This window comes from Echiichthys vipera, assembly GCF_963691815.1.
Source record: "Echiichthys vipera genome assembly, chromosome: 14".
Taxonomy (NCBI): domain Eukaryota; kingdom Metazoa; phylum Chordata; class Actinopteri; order Perciformes; family Trachinidae; genus Echiichthys; species Echiichthys vipera.
This window is the reverse complement of record NC_139839.1, coordinates 29,623,790-29,648,274: the sequence shown is the minus strand read 5'-3', so window position 1 is coordinate 29,648,274 and position 24,485 is coordinate 29,623,790. Positions and strand designations below refer to the sequence as shown.

General features: G+C 39.6%; 1 protein-coding gene across 1 annotated transcript; it reads left to right on the top strand.

Moving 5' to 3' along the window:
• Positions 1 to 817: 817 nt before the first annotated feature.
• LOC310956353 (carnitine O-acetyltransferase-like) lies at positions 818 to 20,730 on the top strand (the record flags this gene model as incomplete). Its single annotated transcript, XM_083926550.1, has 6 exons — positions 818 to 1,084; positions 9,019 to 9,044; positions 9,314 to 9,479; positions 9,578 to 9,752; positions 11,330 to 11,510; positions 20,607 to 20,730. 6 exons carry the CDS (start codon positions 818 to 820, stop codon positions 20,728 to 20,730), a joined length of 939 nt encoding a protein of 312 aa, XP_083782676.1.
• Between the last annotated feature and the right edge of the window lie 3,755 nt (positions 20,731 to 24,485).

Here is a 24,485-nt window from a genome sequence, read left to right as displayed (position 1 = left end):
CTTCCTGCGCTTTGTGGACCTTCAGATATTTTTCTGGACACACACACACACGCACACACACACACACACACACACACACACACACACACACACACACACACAGACTGTCTGTGTGTCAACTGAAACTGAAATATACAGATTTTAAAATCTGTATATTAAACACATCCACGCACAAATCACACATAATCCCCTTTGCTAAAAATGATCTGGGGTCCTCATTTCGATAAATAAGGGACATTTGATTTGGACATCAGAATAAACATACACTAACTTGAATTTAGTGTACTGTATGTTGACTTAATGAACATTTTGTGAGTGAGACTTTTAGCCCGAACAAACCTTGTCAGACAAACAATGCTGTTGAAGACAAATTTACTTAAGGAAAAACAAATTTGACCGTTAGTGACATCATCACAATCCAGTACAAACAAAACTTAACTTTATATTCAGTCTGTGTCACATAGTCTCTGAGAGCTGGCAGCAGAGCAGCGGTTAGCAACTCCTCTTATATAGAAGAAGCTTTTCTTTTACAGACATCACTGATCTGATTCCCTATAATACATTCCAACAGGTAAATAGTGTCTCGCTTCAGTCTGTGGGGGTGTCTGTGTAAGCACAATGTTGAGAATTTGCAGCAGAGCTCTGGTAAGTAACAAACATTCAATTCATTATGTCTGTTTACAATGTCACTGTAATTTATTTTATCCTTGGAAGTGAACAAATTAGAGTAAGGCCTCACTCTTCTGGTCAAGATGAAACAGTTATCAATATTTCAGAGCCAATGAGTACATTGTTGTTGTCTCACGTAAAGGTGGGGATGGTTAAGCCCTGTCACTTGGTGAAACCTGCATCAGTGACTCTGACTGCTGGCAGAAATTTGACCCAGCAGAAGGAACTGCCCAGTCTGCCTGTCCCCCCTCTGCAGCAGACCTGTGAGATCTACCTCAACTTCCTGGAGCCTATCCTGGAGGTAGACGAGCTGAAGCAAACAAAAGAGCTGGTGGAAGAGTTTCAGAAGGCAGGAGGGGTTGGGGAGAGCCTTCAGAGAAGTTTGGAGTATATAGCAGACAACAGTGAGAACTGGGTGAGCTCAACAACTACAGCTGTGAATACATTTAATGAGACAATGGAAGGGACCTCTGACACATTATGCAGTTATTTAGCTCCTGATTTACCAAATCAGCAGCTCATTCTGCACTCCTTGGATTGACCTGTAGACACATCCTACCAGGATGTGTAGTAAAGCCCATAGACACACACTGTAGGTGGGATTTCTATAATCCCACCTACTGGCGAGCAGGGTGGTAAAGGCCACGACGCGCTGTTTAGTAATGGGCAGATTTTTAGACGGAGGAAGTGCAAAAAGAGCAGTCAGGGGACTGGGTTCCAAATTTGTGTTAAGAGCCTGTTTTAGGATTTGAAATATATCGGACCAAAATTCAGCAAGCTTTGGGCACGTCCAGAACATGTTATTGTGGTCGGCAGGGGATTGCTTACAACTGTTACAAGTATCACTGTGACTACAGTATATCTTAGCCAGTTTAGCGTTGGTGGAATGGGCTCTGTGAAGCACCCTCCACTGTAATAGGCCCTGCCTGGTACAAATCAAGCAAGAGTGAACCAGTTTTAGAATGTCCTTCACTGGACCTCAGTAATGTCTACCCCCAAATTCTTTTCCCATGCATTCTTAGGTGAGACAGTGGGGACTGGGCTCAGAAGAGCAATCTTATTATAAATGACACCCCTTTGCAATCCATACGGAAGACAGGAATTGGTCCATCTCAGCTTCAGGGAGGGCTGTTCAGAAAATGTAGGAATTGCTTTTGGATAAATGCAAAACCCCTTCGTCATACAGGTTGGTGCAGGAAGGGATAAATGCATAGTTATTTAAAACTGGGGCAAGGATCGAAGCCCTTTGCAATCCGTACTGCTTCCTGAACTGGATCCACATTTGAATGGTGTTGGTGACAACCGGATTAGATGAGACGTTGTGGGCAGTTATGGGGAGCTGTGAGCAAATCGTAGAATGCAAAGAGCAGGAAGAAGATGTTATCTCAGTATGAGCCTAGGGTGGGCAGACGTCTGTAACGTGGAGCCAATATAGAAGTTTCTTAATGTTGCAGGCCCAGAGGTAGTAGCAGACATTAGGGAGTGCTAGTCCCCCTTCAGGTTTTAGGGTGTTGAAGAATATGTTTTTTGATATAGGCTGGTTTATTCTGCCAAATAAAGGCGTTGTGTTGTTAGTCCAGATTAGCAAAAAACGATTTGTTAAGACAAATTGGGTGATGTTGAAAAAGATAGAGAAACATTGGTAAAATAACCATCTTAATAAGATTAACCCGGCCTGCAAGGAACAGGGGGACTGACTTGCATTTATCTAATAGTGGCTGAAAGTTATTTTGGAAAGGTCCCTGAAGGAGCTGGTGATAAACATCCCCAAATATTTGAACCCGTTGTCATCTGTTTTAAAGGGGAATATGGATTATGGGAGTGATCTCGCAAAGTTGTTGACAAAACATAACTAACTTTTCTGAATATTCAACTTATACCCAAATAAGTGCCCAAACTTATCCAGAATTGATAAAACTGGGAGGAGGGAGGATGTGGGGTTTGAAATAAGTAAGAGAAGGTCATCAGCATATAAGGAAAGTTTGTGGACTAGACCAAAATGAGTGATGCCTTCAAACTCATTGTGGTTTCTAAGCCACAGAATGGCTCGATGGCTATGTTGAACAAGGGTGAAAGCGGACAGATGTAAAGGGGATTACATACAGAACCTTAACCCAAGAAATAAAATTAGAATCAAATCCAAATTTCTCCAAAGTGAAAAGTAGAAAGCCCCATTCCACCTGGTCAAAGGCTTTCTCCCTGTCTAGCGCCACTAAAACCTCAGGAGTGTCCGACCCAGATTAGAAAATGATGTTGAACAGCCTTCTGTTATTGAAGAATGGATGTCTCACTAAGGTGGAGAGAGGTGGAGTAAGTTCCATCGAGTTTACCAGTTCTTCTGCAATTTCCACCAGCCTAGCATGTTCAGCCCTTCTCATTTGAGAAACATAGGATATCACTTGTCATCGGACTTTAAGCGCCTCCCACAGCTTGCCACTGCTGACGTCAGGGGTGACATTAAACTCTATGTAAGAGCAGATTTGAGTTGCAACAAAATCTTTAAACTTACTATCCGACAGTAAGTGTGAGCTGAACCTCCATGGTGAACGTGTAATTGTATCCCGTGGAAAACTAATGTCAACTGTGGTAGGAGCATGGTCAGAAGTGACTATTGGGTGATATTCACATGCATTCACGCAGTTGAGAAGATTGTTATTGAGTAAAAAGAAATCAATTCGGGAGAATGTGTGGTGGGAAAAAAGGAGAAAGCTTTCCCATGGGGGTTTCTAAACCTCCAAGGATCTGAAGTCCCCACCTATGATAATGCGTTGACTGTGGGCTTTTGGGATTTTTGCAAGTAGCCTTGTAAAAAACTGTTCATCGTCCCAGGTGGGCGCATAAACCAAAACTAAGACCACTGGTGTGTTCTGGAGTATGCCCAAAACTATGACATAACAGCATTCAGTATCTAGGATTACATTTGTCTGCTCAAACAAGACCCTATCTGTAAATTTTGAATGGAATAAGTTGCTCATCCACGCCCTCTTAATACGTGGAGTGACAGCTGATTTGAGATGTGTTTCCTGCTGAAACATCACACCCCCCTTAAGGTGTTGTAACTGTGTTAGGACCTTACCAATTCTGACCGTGTAGTTCATTCCCTTAGTATTCCAGGATTTCAGACTACTCCAGTACCTGTCTTTACAGCATTGGCCATAGGAGAAATGATAATAAGTTAGAATTATACTGCATGACCCACAGTATCCTGTAGTAGTGGAGGCAGAGAGTGGGGAGGGAGAGTAAAACAGGCACAAAAAGAGGGACCCAAACACACATACGGTAGAACACCACAAAACAACATAAAGGAAACAAGACAATAACATTTGTGACCAATCTGAGGGCTACTCCCATAGAAAAAAAAACACCATCTGAGCTCTCCAGCTTGCAACTAACAGCTAAACTGAGCTTCCGGGGTCTCCTCCCTTAGTGTTTGACCCCTTGAGTCCCATATAAATAATAACGATAATAATAAAAACAATTATGATAGTGATGATTCTGAACAGACAATGACAGCCATGTCAAATAAATTAAATTAAATCAGCCAGCAGAAGGCGCCAAGATTTCTCAGGGCAGGCAGGCCATGGAGGCATTTCTCCACATCAAACAAGATAAATACAGTAGAATGCCTGTCTATATGAGTCCCCATTGTCCACCCTGGGCCAGAATACATACACTGCACTGGTGCAGGTCGCCTCTTCCCAAGTGCCAGGCTGCAGTAAAACACTTCGACCGAACGAGTCACAGAAAATAAAATAGTTCAGATAACCCTATGGCGGTGGGTGATAAACATCCAGAACAGAATAAAATAAAGCTGTGAAGAAAATATATAATAGTTTCCAGTGCTTAGCATGAAGGCCGATTAAAGATAGTCTGAATTCACATAACCGTGTGAGCAGGAATGGAGAGAATGATAACGGGAATTCAAAAAACATCAGAAAACACTGATTGTCAAGTCAACATGTCCACAGTGTGTTAAAATGTCCATTTAGTGATTTCTGTTCAAACCTCTTTAACACACAGAATATCAGCAGCCCGTCAGGACTTTAACTATTAGTGATGCAGTCCAAAAATAAACTCCGGCCAGTCCGGGACTGCACAGCTATACTGTCAGCAACAGACAAACTCATGTGCGGTGCACCTCCAAGAGGTTAGTAATAGCTGCCATGGTTATCTCACCACGTCTGGGGTGCTAACTTTCACCCCCTGGTCTTTTAAAGCCTGTCTGGTTGAATGCGTCGGCATATTTTGGTGGTGTATCAGTCAAACAAGACGGATATTACTATTGTAGTGACATTCGGGGTCCTGAAACGTAAAATTATCAAAACTTTTGGGAGCAAGACTCGACCCGTGTCTACTCCATCTCAGCCGAACCGGAAGTCAGATCTGATGGGGAGATTTTTGCTAACACAGTTTAAGGAATGGCTACCAGCTGTTGAAAGTATTTGAACAGCTCTTTTGTGAAAATTTTAAATCCATAGATCAAGAAATCCTTCAACCAGTCAAAGATAAGTTTAAAAAGTGTATCAGGGCTTAAACTGGATGAAATGTCAGTTTACCCTAGTCCATTTATTAAACTGTACCTTCCTGTGTGTATTTGTGTCACTTATTGTTTGTAACTATTTGTAGTTAACAGAACATTGGATCAGGCATTTATATCTCGACTCCCGGAAACCTATGGTTCTCTCAAGCTATGGGTTGCTCTGGCCCCGGATGGACTTTAGGGATAAACCAGGACAGATCAGGTAACACACACAATGCTTTTTTCAAACTATTTTAACTGAGAATATGACTAAAATAATGTTTAAATGTTTTTTATTGCTCTGAGACTTACTGGGGGGAAGTTTAATAATGCTGTTACTTAAGTATTAAGCATATACCAGATAGTGTAAGATTGGAAAAATAGGTTGAAATAAGAAACAAACTTGGGCCATCTGTGTCATAATGGATTCTTAGAGGGAGAGGCCTTGGCCAAGCAGAATATCCTTTTGTTGTTTTTAAAATAAACTTTTTTATACCTGAAGAGGTGGTTTGTCTTGCCTTGAGGAAAATTACCACCACAGCCACTACCCACTTTTATGAGAACTGAGCCCCAACTGGTTGGTAGCATCGTGGTCTAGGTTGCTTTTGGAAACTAAATTGTCCAAAATATGAGTTCACGATGAAGTGACTGCTATAAGATAGATTTATAAATGTGGAGTTGACTGATGTTACCAAAGAAGTTCTAATAAAACAGCAGGTCAATGTGGACTTGACAGATTGATAGTTGGGCCACAACCTAAAATATACCCTAATGGAACCATGGGTTTTTGGCTAGAAATCTTTGGAGTTGCTTTTTATGGAAGATGAAGATGAATTAACTGAAGTTATTATGTAGGTTTTACGTTCTTTGACATTTTGCTTGAGGTAGTGCCAAATAATGACACAAACAACTTTATATTTTTGTTAAACTGCATGATGGGTCTACTTCTTTTATTACTTCTATTACTTTTTTCAGATTATAAAAACGAGTCCATCATGGCAGACTTCTAAATTTCAAGAGGCTTTTTTGTAGAGCACATTGAGTTGGATATGTGTGTCATGGACATGTGTGTCAATCAGATGCAGTGTTGGTGTGCTGATCTTTCAAAATGCTAGATTAAAAAAGGCTGACTTCCTGTTGGGTGTACACTAAAAGGCTCAACATATTACATATGCCAACTATATTTTGTTCATCTAGCTAAAATGTGCCACTTTGGCTTCTATGTTGAAAGTTTGTAGGGGTGCTTTTGAGCTATGCTGCCACACCCAAGCCCAGTGATGTCCAAAAGGTCTTGAAGTCAATGAAGCATATTCTTTATTTTCTGAGTCCACTAGATGGAGCTCTCTGTTCAGCACACTGAATTACCATTCATTGAGCCTTTCTCTTTAAACCAAGAGCTCAGTGCTCCATTTGGACATAATTCACTACATATCAAACACTAACTGTCACCACTTCTGATTTCACCAATTTTGAAGCAGCCTTATCCATTCAAAACAGGCTTAATGTTTCATGGCCAAAAGTGCAAATTCCCTACTTGCAATGGCAACTGTGTACTAGGAAACTCAAAGGTTAGTGAAGTTGGAAGTTCTGAGTCAAGGAACGCAGAATGGGTCACATGATCAATCATCATTGTTTTAACTCACTCTTTGATAGATAGGAACTTGCTGAAAATAGTAACCTGCCCCACGCCCAATGTCAGCTGGGATCGGCTCCAGCCCTCCTGCGACCCCCATAGGGACAAGCGGTTAAAGATGGATTATGGATGGAACTTTAATGCTTTTTGCATTAAAGTTTTTGGCTAGATGCAGAACTGCACTTCTTTGTCTCAGTAGCGGTACCCTGTGCAATGATAAGAAAGTTGAATCTAATCCTAATGATGTTGTCAGGGTCATCTTGAATTGGCCTTCAGACTTCAAATTCAGGGTTTTGGGAGATTGACCTATACAAGGGACTAACAGTCAGGATGTCTTGTCAAGTCCTTTTAAAATCAGTCTCATTCTCAAACCTCTTTAATATTTAGGGTGGCATAATAACTAAATTATTGCTGTTGCTTTTGAAAATAAGAACAAATAACCATGTTTCCCTTTGTCCAGGTGTGCTGCTGAATTAATATCGGCTGTATTGTATGAAAAGACAATGATTGACAAGTGAGTACCGAATTTCAAATGTTCCCAAAGAAGATATTTATTATCCTAATAATTTCATTAATTTCTGGCGGTTTTACTAAATATTCTAAACTATGGTACATGTGCTATTTTCACCTGTAAACATTAAGCGACAGAATAAGTCGTTAGATTATACATTATAAACTGTCAAAGGTTTCAACTGCTGCCTGAAAACAGTTACAGTATATGCAGATTTTTATTTGAATGTCTTTGTCTGAAGACATAGAGTAGATGTAACATCTGCTCCCTGAAGTGAATGAACTGGGTTCATATCCAAATAAGATGTTTATAGAAGCTCAACCGTATTCAGACATTTGCTCTGTCTTTATAAAACACTCATGTGCATCATTTGGATCAGTTCTGGTATTTGTATTTTGTACAAACTACTATACGTAAAATTATTTTTAAAAAATGTGACTAAATCTGAAAACACTGTTTTTGCTTTCATATTTTTATTTTATTATTTTACAACTTTATTAAAAATATTAATCAAATGCTGTTTCATAGGTCAAAGTAAACTGTAGACTTTGTAGGAAAAACAGTACATTGATGTATTAATGAAACATTAATTAATCAAATTAATTAATATTTGTCGTTAAGGAGCACCATCGTCAATTTACAAAAGCTTTTGATTAAACATAATGGTAATTTAACCAAACTAGCAGATAGCAGATAGCAGATAGACACAAATCTCTTTGATATAAATAAGAATTTGAATGAATTTATTTTCATCTCATAAACTGATGGGCATGAATTCTCCCCCTGAGCATTATAGTTTTTCTCAATTGCTTTTCAGCCTCTGTCAACTCTGAAATGACTTTATATATATATATATATATATATATATATATATATATATATCAGTCAGCTCTTAGGTCTACACTGAGACATTCTGGCCTAAACAGAACATTTGGATGCCAAAAGGCCCTTACCTCATCAAGACATTTTTAAACATGCAACAAAAACCTTCAAACTTTTGGCCAAATGCATAATTGTTTTAATTGTAATATATACAATACAGCTAGTGCATCCTTTCTTGTATGCTGTTACATGCCTGAAACTTATTTTTATCTGTTGATAATAGTTTCTGAAGGTGTTTAGAGTGTGGCTCAATCATCCATAGTTGTTTTGACATTACCCATTTAGACAAACATATTATCAAAGAGATTACCTTAACAACATTAAGTCATTCAGGAATCAGGAATCAGTTTAAAAGCACATTATGGAAATGCGACTTCTGCATTAACCTGTGGGAGATCATTTTATAATGATATCATGAAATAACATAAAAACCATTACATTATCTCAGAGACATTCTAACATTAGTCATTATTCTACAAGTAAATATATTTAGGGTAACTTATTTTTATATCTTCCATAGTGTGTGAACTACTTTCTATGATAATATAAATGAAATACTAAAAGAAATAGGATTCAAAACAACAGTCATAATTTAGGAATTTACTTTTTCTATCATGGTGGGATATTAAAGTTTCTTATTAAACCATATTCAGATTCGTCCACTGGATGGACACCGTGGCTTTATAAGACATTTCTGTAATTTGGAGATTTGTGTCAGGAGAGCTAGAGTTACATCAGAATAAAACAAATTATTCACTAATCAATTGTATTCAACTTATAATGAAGTTACATTTAATTTTACAGGTGTTCTCCTACAACTGTAAACTATGGTAATGGTAAATGGACTTAAATAGCGCCTTTCTAGTCTTCTGACTACTCAAGGCACTTTTACACTTGTCACCTTCATCCACTCACATTGACATTCACACTGATGGCAGTCGGCATCTATATACCATCTAATATAATCTAACCATTCACACCACATTCACCACCGATCTCTCGAATGGAAGACGACCCACTCTACCCCTGAGCCACAGCCGCCAGACCTATATTGATTGGCAGAAGATTAATTAATTAAGCATTTTTCTGTGCTTTACAGTGAAACACTACCAGTTGAGTACATGAGAGGGAAGCCAATGTGTATGAAGCAGTACGAGCAGGTGATCTCATCCTGCCGTATCCCTGGTCTGGAGACAGATTCAGTGGAGTTCTACTCCAAGAGCTCCAACCCTCCCAAACACATCTCTGTTGTCCACAACTGTCAGGTGAGGTGGGGCCTTGCTCAGTTAGTAACATTCAGCTAGTAACATGCTGACATAGTAATTCACTGTTGCTTGCATGTGTGTCCTCCCCTTGGAATTAGTTCTTTGTTCTGGACGTGTATAACGGTGATGGGACTCCGCTGAGAGTTGATCAGCTCTGTGTTCAGCTGGAGAGGATCTGCAACTCCTCAAAAGAGATTAACACAGAGCCACTCGGCATCCTCACCACAGGGTGTCGTGACACCTGGAGCAAAACCTACATCAACCTCATCCAGGGTGAGAACAACTGTGCTCTCATGCAAGTCAGGATCTACACATATTGGCCCTCATTTATCAAACGAACGTACGGCCATTTCCTGGCAAACTCCGGCAATTATCAATTTGGACGTGAGCGTGAGCTACGATCAAATCTCACGTCTGGTCTGAGATCGTGTACGCACATTTGAGCCTGTGTATTTGCGTTGCAGCACAGCAAAATCTGGCTGAAAATAATAAACAAACCTCAGCTGTCATTAAGCAGAAGCAGTCACCTATTAAGAACAAATCAAAACGGATTCTTAAAACGAATAAAAAAAATAAAAATTGTGGTTGGAACAATTGATTGTACTCATGTGCGTCTGAAGGCACCATCCATGAATGATTACGCATTCGTCAATCGCAAAAACTACCACTCGATAAATGTACAGGTGATTTGTGATGCCAAGCTATCGCTTTTAAACGTGGTGGCCAGGTGGGGGGGGGGGGGGGGGCACATGATTCTTTTATATTTCAAAACAACTCGGCTCCAGCCCCCCGCGACCCCGACAGGGACAAGCGGTTGAAGCGGTTGTGCTTTCCTGAATGAAAAGGAAAGCGCACTGCAGAGCCAATTCATCTCCTCGGTAAGTGGCTACCCTCGATAAATTGCATTAAATCAAACAAGATATCAGATGATTAACATTTTGGTATGGTTCTTCTAGGTGACAAAGGTCTAACGGAATACCTAATAACCCCGCTAGCAAACCCCGCTACAGAGCAGGAGCGCAGGTTCAGCAGTGCGCACACACGCCACAGTGGAGCGCTGCTTCGGGTTGACTGCCTCCGTTATTCTTTTCCATACAGCGTTTTTATGGGCCGCTTTTGTTCCACTCTTAAGACTGCCAAAAAGCACATCTTTATTTTGCTCCATCTCGGATGTCAGGATGCCGATCTCTGTGTTGGAAAAGTGTCTTTTCTTCCCAGCGTTCTTCCTCTCCATGTTTGACCTCAGTGGGCGAGGCCTCCGAAATAGGAATATTTAAGGGTGTAACATGTTAATGACGATCGAATACAGCCGCTTGGTCCGATACGAATGTTTCATAAATCACACGTGGGTCCTTTCCTACGACCAATTCTGCGCTCAGATCTGCGCCCGTTTTCACGCAAGATTGATAAATGAGGCCCATGGTGTAGTTGTGCCTTCTGAATGTAATATTGTATGATATGCATCTACTATTTTTGTGTAGTATACTGAAGTCCAAAATTTTTTTCACACAATATATCTGTGTATGAGCACTCAACAAGGCAGAGGGGGAAAAAGAACAATCATAAATTGGCTTTGCTAACTCAAACAAATATTGTATCAAAGAAAAGAAAATGTACATCAGACCATGCTTAAATACTATTTAAGAAAGAGGCTGTATGCATTTGCAGAATTTTGTTTGAACATACAAAAACATCGAATCTATTTTCAAAATTAAAGTAAATTCTAAAAAACATGGAACAACATGTGAATAACACTAAGTAAAAAATGTGGAAATATTTAGGATTGATTTGTTGAAATGTTGTAGTCTGATTAGATAACATGATATTTACTCTGTGGTTGATTTGTTTAGATGAGACCAACAAAGAGTCAGTGTCAGCTATCCAGAGCAGCATCATCACAGTGTGTTTGGATGGAGCGACCCCCCCAGTGTCTGATGAGATGTATCACAACAGCGCTTATCTTCAGATTCTGCATGGAGGCAGCCAGTGGAACAGTGGAAACCGCTGGTTTGACAAGGGGGTGCAGGTGATGTAACATATAAGAAAAATGATCCATAGGTCAACTGTACTGCCAAACACTGCTGTTCTTCCCCGGCAAGTACTGGGAACCAATAACAAACTGCAGGTGAGACAATAAGCAAGAGGCCAACGCAGTTTAGAAGAAGTTATTAGAAAATATTTTTCTCTCTTTGTCAAAGTTATTTTACCCCTCTCTCTCATACTGCCACACCAGATCCATCATGGTTAACCAGTAATGATAAAACATACCAGAAAACAATCAAAACAGTAAAACAACCTATCAGCATCTTTACAAATATAAGCTTCTCCCTGAAGTATTTTATATAATATCATCAAAATGCTGGGTTGACATGTGGGCTGATGGAGTTTTTAACTCAACAAATCTTCACAAGCGACAGTCAATAAAGAACATAATCTACAAATATTCACCAAATGGCTGAAAAATCAGTGACCATTAAAAGTTTTCTCTTAAGTAATACACTGTAGAAAAAACCCCATCCAAATCCGCTGTGACCAGCATGTGTCTCTGCACCTTTTCAAGCAGAAACAGTACTGAGTCTAAATGTGTGGAAGTTAAAAAGACATTTACCTGGTCATTGAAGCTACAGAGCACTCAGATGATCAGGCAAATGACTAGGAAAAGGGGCTGATATATATATACTGGGAGACTAATGAGGGGCAGATGCACATGAAGGAGTTGTGGTCTGGTAACTGGACTGACCGTGGGCCAATTGTCGAGACAGAACCAATTCCATCCCCACACTGGAAGTGTCAACCTCATTGATGACCTGGCATTTTGAATCAGGGAGGACAGGATCGGTGTTGAGGATCTGGTAAGCCTGTGCCTGGTAAGATGCTGAGACTTCAAGGAGCTTTTCTTTCCCTCCCTTCTCCTGGAACACACTGGAGAGAAAATATTTATATTTTTTTCACCTTTTTTTTAATTGAATTATGCAAACAAGTACACAATAAAGAGTACAACTGTTGGACAGTGTGTCTGCTTTAAGGTGAAAAAAAAAACCCAACATGAATCCCTCTATCCCTCCCAACAACCCACATCAGACAAAAAAAACAACTAACCGAATAACATGTAACATAAGTAGATAAAGTAAGAAAACCCTTAAACTAATAGCAAAAATAATTAACATAATTCAAGAAAGATAAAGACAACAAAAAATAAATAAATAACAGGGTGGTGGGGTCTTTCTACTTCCAGCACTAGGAATTGTCCTCAGCATCGTCAGGAATAACAGTAATACTATGGCTAATAAAAGCTAACAGTGGGTCCCAGGTTTTGTGGAATGCTGTCAAAGATCCCCTCTTTGAAAACCTTAACCTCTCCGAACGGAAACATTGCAAATGTTCATGGATGCAACTATTATGAGTCGGTGGAGAAACATGTTTCCATTTAAGGAGAATGTTACGTCTGGCGAGCAGGGTGGTAAAGGCCACAACACGCTGTGTAGTAATGGGCAGATTTTTAGACCCCAAAAAGGGATCCCAAAAAGAGCAGTCAGGGGATTTGGTTCCAAATTTGTGTTAAGAGCCTGTTTGAGGGTTTGAAATATATCGCAGCAAGTTTCGGGCATGTCCAGAACATGTGTGCGTGGTCGGCTGAGGACTGCTTTCAGCGTTTACAAGCAACACAAGACAAAGATGCTTGGTCGGCTGAGGACTGCTTACAGGGGTTACAAGCATCACAAGACATAGATGCAAAGGACGCAATAACCCCTTCATCATGCAGGTCCTTAAGAGTTTTGAGGCTTATCCCTTATCTGACCATATGCAGAATGCAGGATCAGTGCAGGAAGGGAGAAACGCATGGTTATTCAAAACTGGGGCAGGGACCGAACCCCTTTGCAAGCTGTACTGCTTCCTGAACTCGATCCAAATTTTAATGGTATTAACGGCATCCGGATATGATGAGGACTTGTGGGCAGTTATGGAGAGCTGTGAGCAAAGCGTACAGTGCAAAGAGCAGGAGGAAGATGTTATCTCAACTTCGGCGTGGAGCCAATCTAGAAGCCCAACACACATAAAACAGGACAAAAGCAACATAAAACAATACTGTAACAATGTGACCAATCTGAGGGCTACTCCCATAGAAAAAACTTGAACTAACAACTTAACTGAACTTCTGGAGTCTCCTCGCTAAACACAGTGTTTGACCCCTTAAAGTCACACGAGAATAATAGTTAAGGATAAAACATAAAAATAGTATTAATAATTATTCCAGAACAGACATTAAATTAAATTAGTCAGCAGAGGGCGCCAAGATGCCATGAGGATATTTTTCTACCTCAGCTCAGATGAATAAAATGCATTTATAAAACCCTCCACCCTGCGTTAGAATGCATGTATCGATACAGGTCACCTCTATACAAGTGTCAGGCTTCAGTAAAGCCCTTTGACCAAACAGAGCACAAGAATACTTCAAGTAACACTGTGGCGGTGGGTGATAAAAGTTTAAATAAAATAAAATAAAGCTGTGAAAGAAATTTATAATAACGAACTGAAATCCACATGCAAACGAGCTTCCAGTTCCAGCACGAAGGGCGACCAAAGACAAACTGAATTCACATAACAGTTTGAGCAGGCATAGGGCTAGCCTTCGACCCCTGGTCTTTTACAGTCTGTCTGGTCGAATGTGTCGGCATATTTAGGTGGTGTATCCGTTAAATGAGATAAATATTACTATTGTTGTGACTTTCGGGGTCCTGAAACGTAGAAATTATCAAAAGTTGCGGGAGCAAGACTCGACCCATGTGTACTCCATCTCAGCCAAACCGGAAGTCAATCATGTATCTCTTCTGATCTGGTTCCTTGGTCCCCCCAGGAAGGACCGGAAAGTGTTGTTGGGGAGTGGGACGTCTAGAATACTAAGCTTAGTTGCTGCCCTTGTGACATAGACCCGGATAAGCAGATGCAAATAGATGGATGGATGGAAGGAGAGTTACCAGAATCAATGTCCTCTTCCTCCATTACTTGATACACAGCACACAACAACCTCATGATCTTAATACATCTTCAGTGCAGGTCAGGAACAGGTAGGTGTTCAGGGAAAGCAAACAAACTCAAATATGGATCAGGCAGGTAGTGTTTACAGGTTTTAAAGCTGGAGAATGAGCAGGGCATTGTAACTGCTCTAGCAACACCTACTGGTTGTTTTTTTTCAACCTACTAACTCCTGGTATTTTAAAATGATCATTTGGCTCCATGGCTATGTGATGACTCTGAATTTTCCTTCTTGTCAAAATACACTTAACACTTGCGAGCACAAAATACATTAGAAAAACATAAGCGACAAACTCACTCTAAGAGGAACAAACTAACTCATGAGGAGTTGCGAAAAAATGCTAATGCTTGGTTTGTGTGTTTTTTTTCAGTTCATCATTGGACAAGAGGGGACATGTGGTGCGCTCTTTTCTCATGCTCATGTTGATGGTTCTGTCTCAACAGCCTTTTGTGACCGCATTGTAGCAAACATGTAAGTAGACCAAAACTAAATAAGCTACTGTTGGTGTTTTGTTGTTGTTATGGTCTGATTAGCAGTGCAGCAATAAGGCAATGTGTACACAGAGACTTTTAAATCAGAACAGACTGCTAGTAGCAGTTCAGTTATATAGCACATTTCAAACAGAGGCCATTTAAAGGGGCTTTACATACCGCACACAATCATTCAGATGACATGTAAAAACAAGCAGCAATGAATTTAGATAGAATAACGTTAGATTAAATTGTGGCGGCCGGTGACTGAGTGGTTAGAGCAGTCACCCCATGTAAAGAGGCTAAAGGTCATCGAGGCAGCGGCCACGGGTTCGACTCCAACCTGCGGCTACCTTTCTCCCCCCCCCTCTCTCTCACCCCATTTCCTGTCAGTCCTATATAATAACAAAGGCTTGAAAACTGCCAAAAAAATAATCTTATAATAGACCTCAGTCTCCCTTTTTTCTATAATAATCTGCCAAATTAAATAATCTTTAATCTTTACTCTACTTCACTGTGTTGTTGTGGCGTCTGTACTACCACACGTCACATCCCACTGAGAGCTACATCCAATCAGCAACCGGGTATATCTCACGGGACAAAAGAGGCCCTGCCCTCTGATAGAAGTGGAAGGCCTCTGTGAAATGACGGTGCTGCTCCCTTTTTAAACACATTAGGAGTCCGCTGGTGCACAGGACATTTTCAGGCGCATATTTTACAGCCTGTTTCACACATTCTGCGAAGTGTGGACAAACAGCATCAATGTGAGTTTCGCTCTTGTTTTCTTCCTGCTACTCTCTGACTCAAGCAGGATGTAAGAAAGAAATCCTCTTGACTGCCTGTAGTTGGCTATGATTGGTTGATCTGCGTGTCTTTAGGGCGTTATATCATCATATCTCCCACCCCTGTAAGACATATATGATATGATGTAACATAATAGCAACACTGTATTTTTAGTGATAACGCTAATACTAATTGGATAATAGAAATGACAACAATAATAGTTTAATTAAAAAATAGCACTTCTAATATTAATAAATTTCATCATCATAGATAGATAGATAGATAGATAGATAGATAGATGGATGGATAACTTTATTTATCCCAGAGGGGAAATTAGGTCATCGTAGTAGCGGTACAGAGCAATCAGAAGTACTACAAATAAGATTAAATATAAAATACAAAATATGAACAACAATAAAATAAAATAAAAGTACAGTATCGCAGATAAACACTATATTACAATATGCTATGTGGATTTTAATATGCAAGAGAGAGAAAGGCACATTTCAGTGATAGGTCACTTTGAGTAGTCTGAGTTTATTTCTATCATATTAATAATTTTAATAATAACAGTATTACAATCATCTAATACTAACAGTTATCATTATATTGCCATTTTCACCATCAGCATATCATCATCACATCATCTTAGAGCTATTATTTACAGTAGATTCAAAAATAAGGTTCTGGTAAGGGCCAATATAGTGATAGTTGTTATATAAATATTCATACAATAATCATGATATTTATAACAACTACAGTAGTTAGCAATAATAAATGGTAAAAACGGAAAATCAAAAATGAATAAATAATACAATTTTAAAAATGGAAACCACAATAATGATAATAGTGGTAATAATAACTGGATTAACAAACAATGTCACTTAAATAACATCAGTTATCCTGATGACTCCATACATATCATTTATATAGTTGTGTATTTATAGGAGGGGCAGGGCCGGAGTGGCCATCGGGACAAACGGGAGTTTTCCCGGTCAGCCCGTGGCCCATAAGCTCAAGTGAACCGGCCGGCAGACTGCGCTGCGCAGCTGTGTGATGTTCATGACCGGCCCATTGGGTTAAAACTCTTCACAATCAAGCACGTTCCTGTGAAAATCTCAGTAATCTCTATAACCGCAGATACAGAGAGTCCAACCACTATATACTGTATAACACTTGTTGTGTCTCTACATCTCACACACACTCACGCTCATTAATCCAGCCTACTGATTTTTGTTTAGCCTCCTATCTTGATCTACTTATTTTTATTCAGACATTAGATAACTTTCATGACCACAAATATAAAATGGCCAACGATTTGAAATCTTCAGCTTTAAGCCAAAAAGAGTCTCTTTGGATTCTTCAGCTTCGGCAGCTTTGAGTCAGGTGAATGGGAGTTGATCCCTTCTTGCAAGCTCTTATCCTTTGCTTTGTATTCTTAAATACGAAGCTTCATGTCCTCACACAGTCCCACACCAACGGTCTCTTCTTTTGGCCAGGCTAAATCTAAACCCTTTGTTAGTTTTTTCCATTGCTCAGAAAGTTCCTTAATCTCCTTCTTGTTGTTGGGATGTTTTTCTCAGAATGATTGCCAGTGTTCCATTCATTTTTACTTTATGTGTCTTAATTTTATTTATCACTTTATTTATTTTGTTAACACGCAGCCAGTTTTTTAAAAATATTTAAAAATACTAATGTGTCAGCTATTTCTCAATAGAATCTCTTACCTGTGTCTGTCCCTTGTTCTGGGTTTTTCTAAAAATCTAGTCTGTTGAGTAAGATCAAAGGCTAGAATATACAGTAGTTTCAATTAACTTCACCATTTATTTCCATTGTTGGCTCAAATATACTTTACCTAACTTACCTAATTGTTTTTATTTCAGTGAATTATTGTTGTTATTTTATTACTGTTGTTAATGTTAAATTTCACTTTTTAGTTAAGTTATTAACATATACCTTTTTCCTATTTGCACTTTAGTTAGCTCTTACTTTGCCTTTCTGCACGTCTTGGTCTCACTGTCTGTGGCTCTTAGCTCCGCCCCTGCTGTCTAGCAGTCTCTCACTTCCTCTCGTCTCCAGATTTGTTTGTGAACTGCCTAGGATAACATATCTCCCTTTATATTGTAAGAACAGGCTGCCGTGAATCCTATTCTATCGGCCTGACGTCTTACTAACCCAGAATAAGACTTCAGAATGGCTATCCTACTGACTTCACTTCACAGCGTATGGAAAATAGAACGTACTATATATCAAGCTTCAAAGCAACTTTACACACAGATTATGTACAGAGGCATCACACAATTTTCTTGGCAATTCTGAATTCATCACAACTTAGTTCACTCCACAGTCATTTTCACTCTCTCAGTAGGTGTGGTCCTGCTTGCTCTAACACACATACACACGTACGCGCCCACGCAATAAACACAAGCCCCCACTCTCTCTCACTGTCCTGCTCTGATTTCTTTTCTTTTTTCCTTTTCTTTCTTTCACTCGCACACATAGTTCACAGTTTTAACACTATCCACTACAGTTTTAACGCTATCCACGACAACAGTTAGATCTATATCATCTATATCACTTTAGTCAGTCTATCAGTCTTTTAACATTGATTTTGAACCTACGTTTCCAGTTACTTTTACCTTTTTTATGCTTATTGTCTAACTTTTAACTTTTCCACTTACGTCTACATTTTCTACAGGACTTAATCTGAGGTATTTACAACACATCCTGCCCGGTTTCCTCTCTCTCTTTTTACAACAAATATATGTCTGATTTTATATGCAGCTATATCAGTTCAGTTTGTAGTTCTGTATAGTATTTATAATATATCCATATCACAGATAAGACAGTTTTTCTTACAGTTTATTAAATGCACTATTTAATAAACTCCTCTTTGTCTAGTGAATACATTTTACACATTTTCACAAAACCATTATTTTCCTTAGAAAAAAACACAGCTGTAGGTACTCTATGTTAATTGAATCAAAAGTGTGACTATCAAATGAAATATTTGAAAAAGAAGAGAAATTACTAAAAAATTAATAACTTTAATTTATTAAAAACTTCACATGGAGAACCAATTAAATGTAGGGCCTTGACTCACGTTCAGATTATGAGATTGAGTATTCTCAATAAACTTGTCCTTAATCAAGTAAATATTAGCTATCACCAATAATTATGAAAGATAATAATAAAAATTAATCTAATTAAACCAGAGTTCCTCGGGGCACCACCGTCATAGACGGAGTGACAACCAATATAAAAGTCACATTAAATATATTAAACTACTAATTAAGGGTTGAACACCGATAAATGCAATAGTTTAATCAGTTGAAGGATTTAAAAGTAATTTTCTTAGTAGAGGCTGGCTCATTCATCTTTGGGTAATATTAAATAAACGGACATATTGTAAACAGAAACATTCATTATTTGAGTGTGTGTGTGTGTGTGTGTGTGTGTGTGTGTGTGTGTGTGTGTGTGTGTGTGTGTGTGTGTGTGTGTGTGTGTGTGTGTGTGTGTGTGAAACAAAGAGGAGAGGTGTTGGGTTTGGACCCCTGCAGAGATGGTGTGAACATTTAAGTCACACAAAAGCCAGCAGGCTGAAGATCTCAGAAGTTGTAATTCAGGTTATAACAAAGTTACAGTGCTATGCTTAGCCGTTCATACAGTCTTATAACATGTACTAATGCCCAGTTGGTGATTAGTTACCAGTCTTTCCACTGGAAGTCCCCTAATCCACCATTTTCATGTGAATTATATATGTAATGTATTTACATCTTGTCAGGCTTATTATTCCAAAGGAACTTAAAAATAATTTGTTCAAACCTTTAACAAGGTTGTATACACTTTTGAATTTTCAATTTTTCCTTTGGATGTCTTTCTCCGTACTTAGAACAGTAATAACGGTTAAATCAGCCTTCACACTGCAAAATATGGCATCTGAGCTGTATAAATCACAACAAAATAATTAGCAAAATATTACTCCATAATTCTGCCTGACGTTACTGGTCATTCAGTTGAAGGTCTACTCTGACATCCCCAAATGGTTTTAAACTCACCTAATGTTCAGGTGTGCAGCAGAACCCTGGTGAGAGAGGCTGACCTTGATCGGTCAATCCTCAGACAGCATTAATAACTGGCGATCTTAAAGTGCCTTTCAACACTTTTCCACTTTTCTGTTAATTCCAATGCTGAAGTTGGTCTTTATCTTTCGAAAGCACACTATTAAAAAAGCAATGCTATTAAGCTAGCCACGGTGTTGTTGTCTTCTCCCTTAAGAGTTGTACTCAATTAACCCTTTGCGGGTTCACTGACCTGTCTACATGTCAGAGGCTTTCTGGAAGGCATGGGGCGATGCAAAATGTGATTGGCTGATTTACCCATAGTACTACATCTACTACTTCTCTACTTTTTCTGCCTAGTGACAACAACAACTAAATCTCATTGGATAACACTATTTCAAGGTTTTAGGACAATACACTGTCATTTCTGAAGCAAACTTGATAGAAAATCAGGCTAAAAAGAGTGTGGTGATGTTGAGTGTGTAAACATTGTACCTTCATACACAAGAGGAATCCAGGATGAAATTACTTCCACGGGTGCTTCAACAGCGTACTGAGAAAAGGCTTCATAAACTTTTGCATACTTGATATTTTATTTTTTTTTATAAAAAACTTATATACAATAAAATAATACTATTAAAATGATTTTCATTTAAAGTATTTGCTAAAATTTTTCAAAATCTGTTTTTGTGTTTAGATTGATGAGGAATACGACTAATTTTACTTATTTTAAATTGAGTCTATAATGCAACAAAGTTTCTCTTGTGTGCGGAAACAGGAACATGTCACAGCTGATGAAGTATCCAATGGAGCCCCTGCCCCTTCCCCAGAAAATACACTTCAACATCACTCCAGGGATCAGCAAGGACATTGAGGAGGCCAAGCAGCACATGAACATGTAAGAGCAGCTTTAAGTTGTGTTTGACATGCAGCAGCAACCCAATGTTCGCACTTCAAGAACACAGATTATAGATAATGAACTTCATTTATGACCTAAAAGATTAAAAACAGGATATGACGATCAGGCAAGAATATACATATTGAACCATAACCCTGCAGAACCCTGGATTCCATATATATTATTAAATCCAGAGCCAACATATTCAAAATTCTTGCTTTCTGCAAATCTACCTGGAAAGATCATGATTACAGGGCTGGGTAAACCTACTCAAACTCAACAGTAATAAGACAGAACTCATGGTGGTGGCCCCTGCACCACTGCTCAGGACAATTGGAGACCTGGCCCTGGTTGTGGATGGCTGCTCCATTTCCCATTCTACTGATGTGCGCAACCTGGGTGTTATACTTGACTCCATTCTCTCCTTCCGGTCTCACATCAACATTGTCAAGTCAAAGTCTTCCTTCTACCACCTCAGAAGCATCTCACGACTCTGGTCTTCACTCACACCTTCAGTAACTGAGACACTAATCCATGCCTTCATCACCTCCCATTTTGACTACTTCAATGGTGTCCTGTCTGGACTGCCCACCAAGGCCCTTAGGAGACTCCAGTATGTTCAGAACTCAGCTGCCAGGGTTTTAACCCACACAAAGCCCTGGCAGCGTATCACTCCCATTCTCCAACAGCTCCACTGCTTGCCAGTCAAGTCACGCATCGCCTACAAGATCCTCCTGCTCACCTACAAATCTCTCCATGGACTCTCACCACAATACCTCACAGATCTCCTCCACCCCTCCACTCAGTCATGCTCCCTGCGGTCCTCTGACAAGGACTTGCTGGCCAGCCCCCGCACCAGGTTGCGGCCTTTTGGGGACAGGGCTTTCTCTGTCAACGCTCCCACACTCTGGAACAGCCTACCACTCCATGTCCGCTCTGCCCCGTCCCTGCCTATGTTCAAAAGGCACCTCAAAACATTTCTTTTCACCAAGTCCTTTGACCCCCCCCCCCCCCCCCCACAATTATTACGCGACCTTGGATACCATGAAAAGCGCTATATAAGTCCAAAGTTTTATTATTATTATTATTATTATTATTATTATTATTGTTGTTAAGAATCTCATGATTCGATATTGATCTTTAATCTTTGATATGGATTCAGAAATAAGTGTAGATGACAGAAATACAGAAATAATGAATGGCCCACCCACCACTCCAACCTTCACACCCTTACTGTCCACCTCATTACCTACAGAACACAGTGCTTTCTTCATTGGCTTTGGCCTTAAATCATGAGGTCCCATACAGATTATATTCATAGGAATAAAGGGTTAAATATGATATAAAGGGTGGGTAACAGAGAGCAGGTTTGATTTACCTTTTTTAATACAGAGATCTCAAGGACACAAGACACTGTGTAAAAACATTTGCTGTGTAGAAGGGACGTGCAGAGGATGTTAGAAAGGCAGCGGCAAAATTGATTAAAAGGTGATTTTTGTAAATATCAAAGTGGCAATTGAAAGCTTTTCTGTTTATACCAGTGCTTTGAGTGGGCCAGTACAATCTTGAAGTGGGGTATGCAGTATCCCCACTTCCAGATTTTACCCCCTGGCATACCGGAGCTTCTCAAGCTTCCTGAATCCTTTCCTCTCCAAATTTGTCTCTTGCCGAATCATGGCAGTTAAACTACATTACCCATGGCGCACTATGTGGCGCTTGTCTCTGCTCTCCCGGTAGCAATTTTTTTTCTTCCCAGGATAGCAAGGGAAGGTCCCACCTTTTACGCCTCTGATTGGCTAGAAGGGCTCTCCTCCGATTTGTTATTTGATTTGGCCGGGAAACGTCATCTCACGTTTATGGTGTGCTGACAGCTAATCTATTTTGATCATCTTTACTGCCAACAGAAGCCTGTTTAGATCTTATTTAGATTAGTCCCAGCAGTTTGGGGTTGTATTTACTGAAACAATTACGTCCATATTATTACCAAAGTAAAGGCATGATCATTTTCCATAGACACACCCACACAATAATTACTAGTAATGTTTAATATGCAGTTAATGTTGATGCACGTATACCGTTTATTACTAGCACTTATGCATTGTTAGGTTCACAATAAATAAAACCAGTCATATTTGAATCATACTGTGGTGTTTTTTCTGCAATTGGCTGACTGCGGCTTTATTCATCTGTGGTAGCCTATTGAGAAATATCATGCCTTTACTTTGGTAATCATTTGGATGTAATAGTTTTATTAAATAGGTTGTTTTTAGCCTGCAGGATACACGTTAAGACCAACACATCTCTGTTGTCACCTCAGGGAGCCTTAATGAACTCTGTGTTGACTGTTCTGTTCATTGTGATGCTGTTCTAAGCCTATTTGCTGGTAGGAGCCTATTTGTTAGAGGTTGTTGTCACTCAGATTTGTACTCACAACAATAATAATAATATTAAAATAATAATAATAATAAGAGATTTTTTTAAATTTTTTTTAGCTTTTCTTAGTACTGTCGAATTGACTTAGTTTACTTCTGTTGTAAAAGCGATCAAAACAGACTAGCCGACAGCCTGCTATAAAAGTGAGATGACATTACGCGGCCAAATCAAATAACCAATCGGGCGAGAGCCCTTCTAGCCAATCAGAGGCGAAAAGGCGGGACCTTCCTCTACCATCGTGGGGGGGAAAATATCGCTGACGGAGGAAGCCCGGGGCCCCTGTCTAGAGCCCAGTCCAGATGGAGGGCTCCTTGGAGAGGGTCTGGTGGGAGGGTTAGTCACTGAGCCAAGCCTAGCATAGCCTGAAAAAGCTACACAGCACCTCCCCCGTCTCTGTCCTGTGAACCCACCATGCATATGGTGGAACATCATCTCTCTTTGGGGGAAGGAGCCCAAGCTTGTGCGGGAGGTGGAGAAGCTACCAGTTAGACCTGATGGGGCTTACCTCCACGCACAGTCTCGAATCTGGAACACTACTCCTGGATAGGGGTTGGACCCTGTTCTTCGGAGTTGCCCAGGGTGTGAGGCGCCGGGTGGGTGTGGGTATACTCTCAAACCCCCGGTTGAGAGGTGCTGTATTGGAGTTTACTCCGGTGGATGAGAGGGTTTTTCAAAAGCTCTCTAATATGTATTTTATTTAAAATGCAGCCCTTACTTTAGCTCCTTGAAATAAGAAAATAAAATGTGTTTATAGTAGCCTATTTATTATTTATAATCCCTTCAATTAAATGGGAAAATTGACAACCGGACCTCAGCTTGAGTTAATATTGTCAAACTGGACCTCTTTGAATTTTATTTGAACACGACTGGTATATTGTATGTTATAATATCTTGCTATTACACTAGGAAAACTGAAAAAACATTTATTATTTAACCTGAGGTGAGTATAAATCGCAGTTCACATAAATGTCATTATTTAACAGACTGCACTGCATCATTTAAGTTCATATTTTCCTCATTAATGTACACACAGCGCTCCATTTTGACAGAAAAACACAGAAATGTAGAAATAATAATAAAACTGTAATATCACATGTCCATAAGTATTCAGAGCCTTTGCTGTGACACTCGTATATTTAACTCAGGTGCTGTCCATTTCTTCTGCTCATCCTTGAGATGGTTCTACACCTTATTGAAGTCCAGCTGTGTTTAACTAAACTGATTGGACTTGATTAGGAAAGGCTATCTATATATCTGTCTATATAAGACCTTACAGCTCACAGGGCATGTCAGAGACACAACTGTGGCAAGGCACAGATCAGGCCA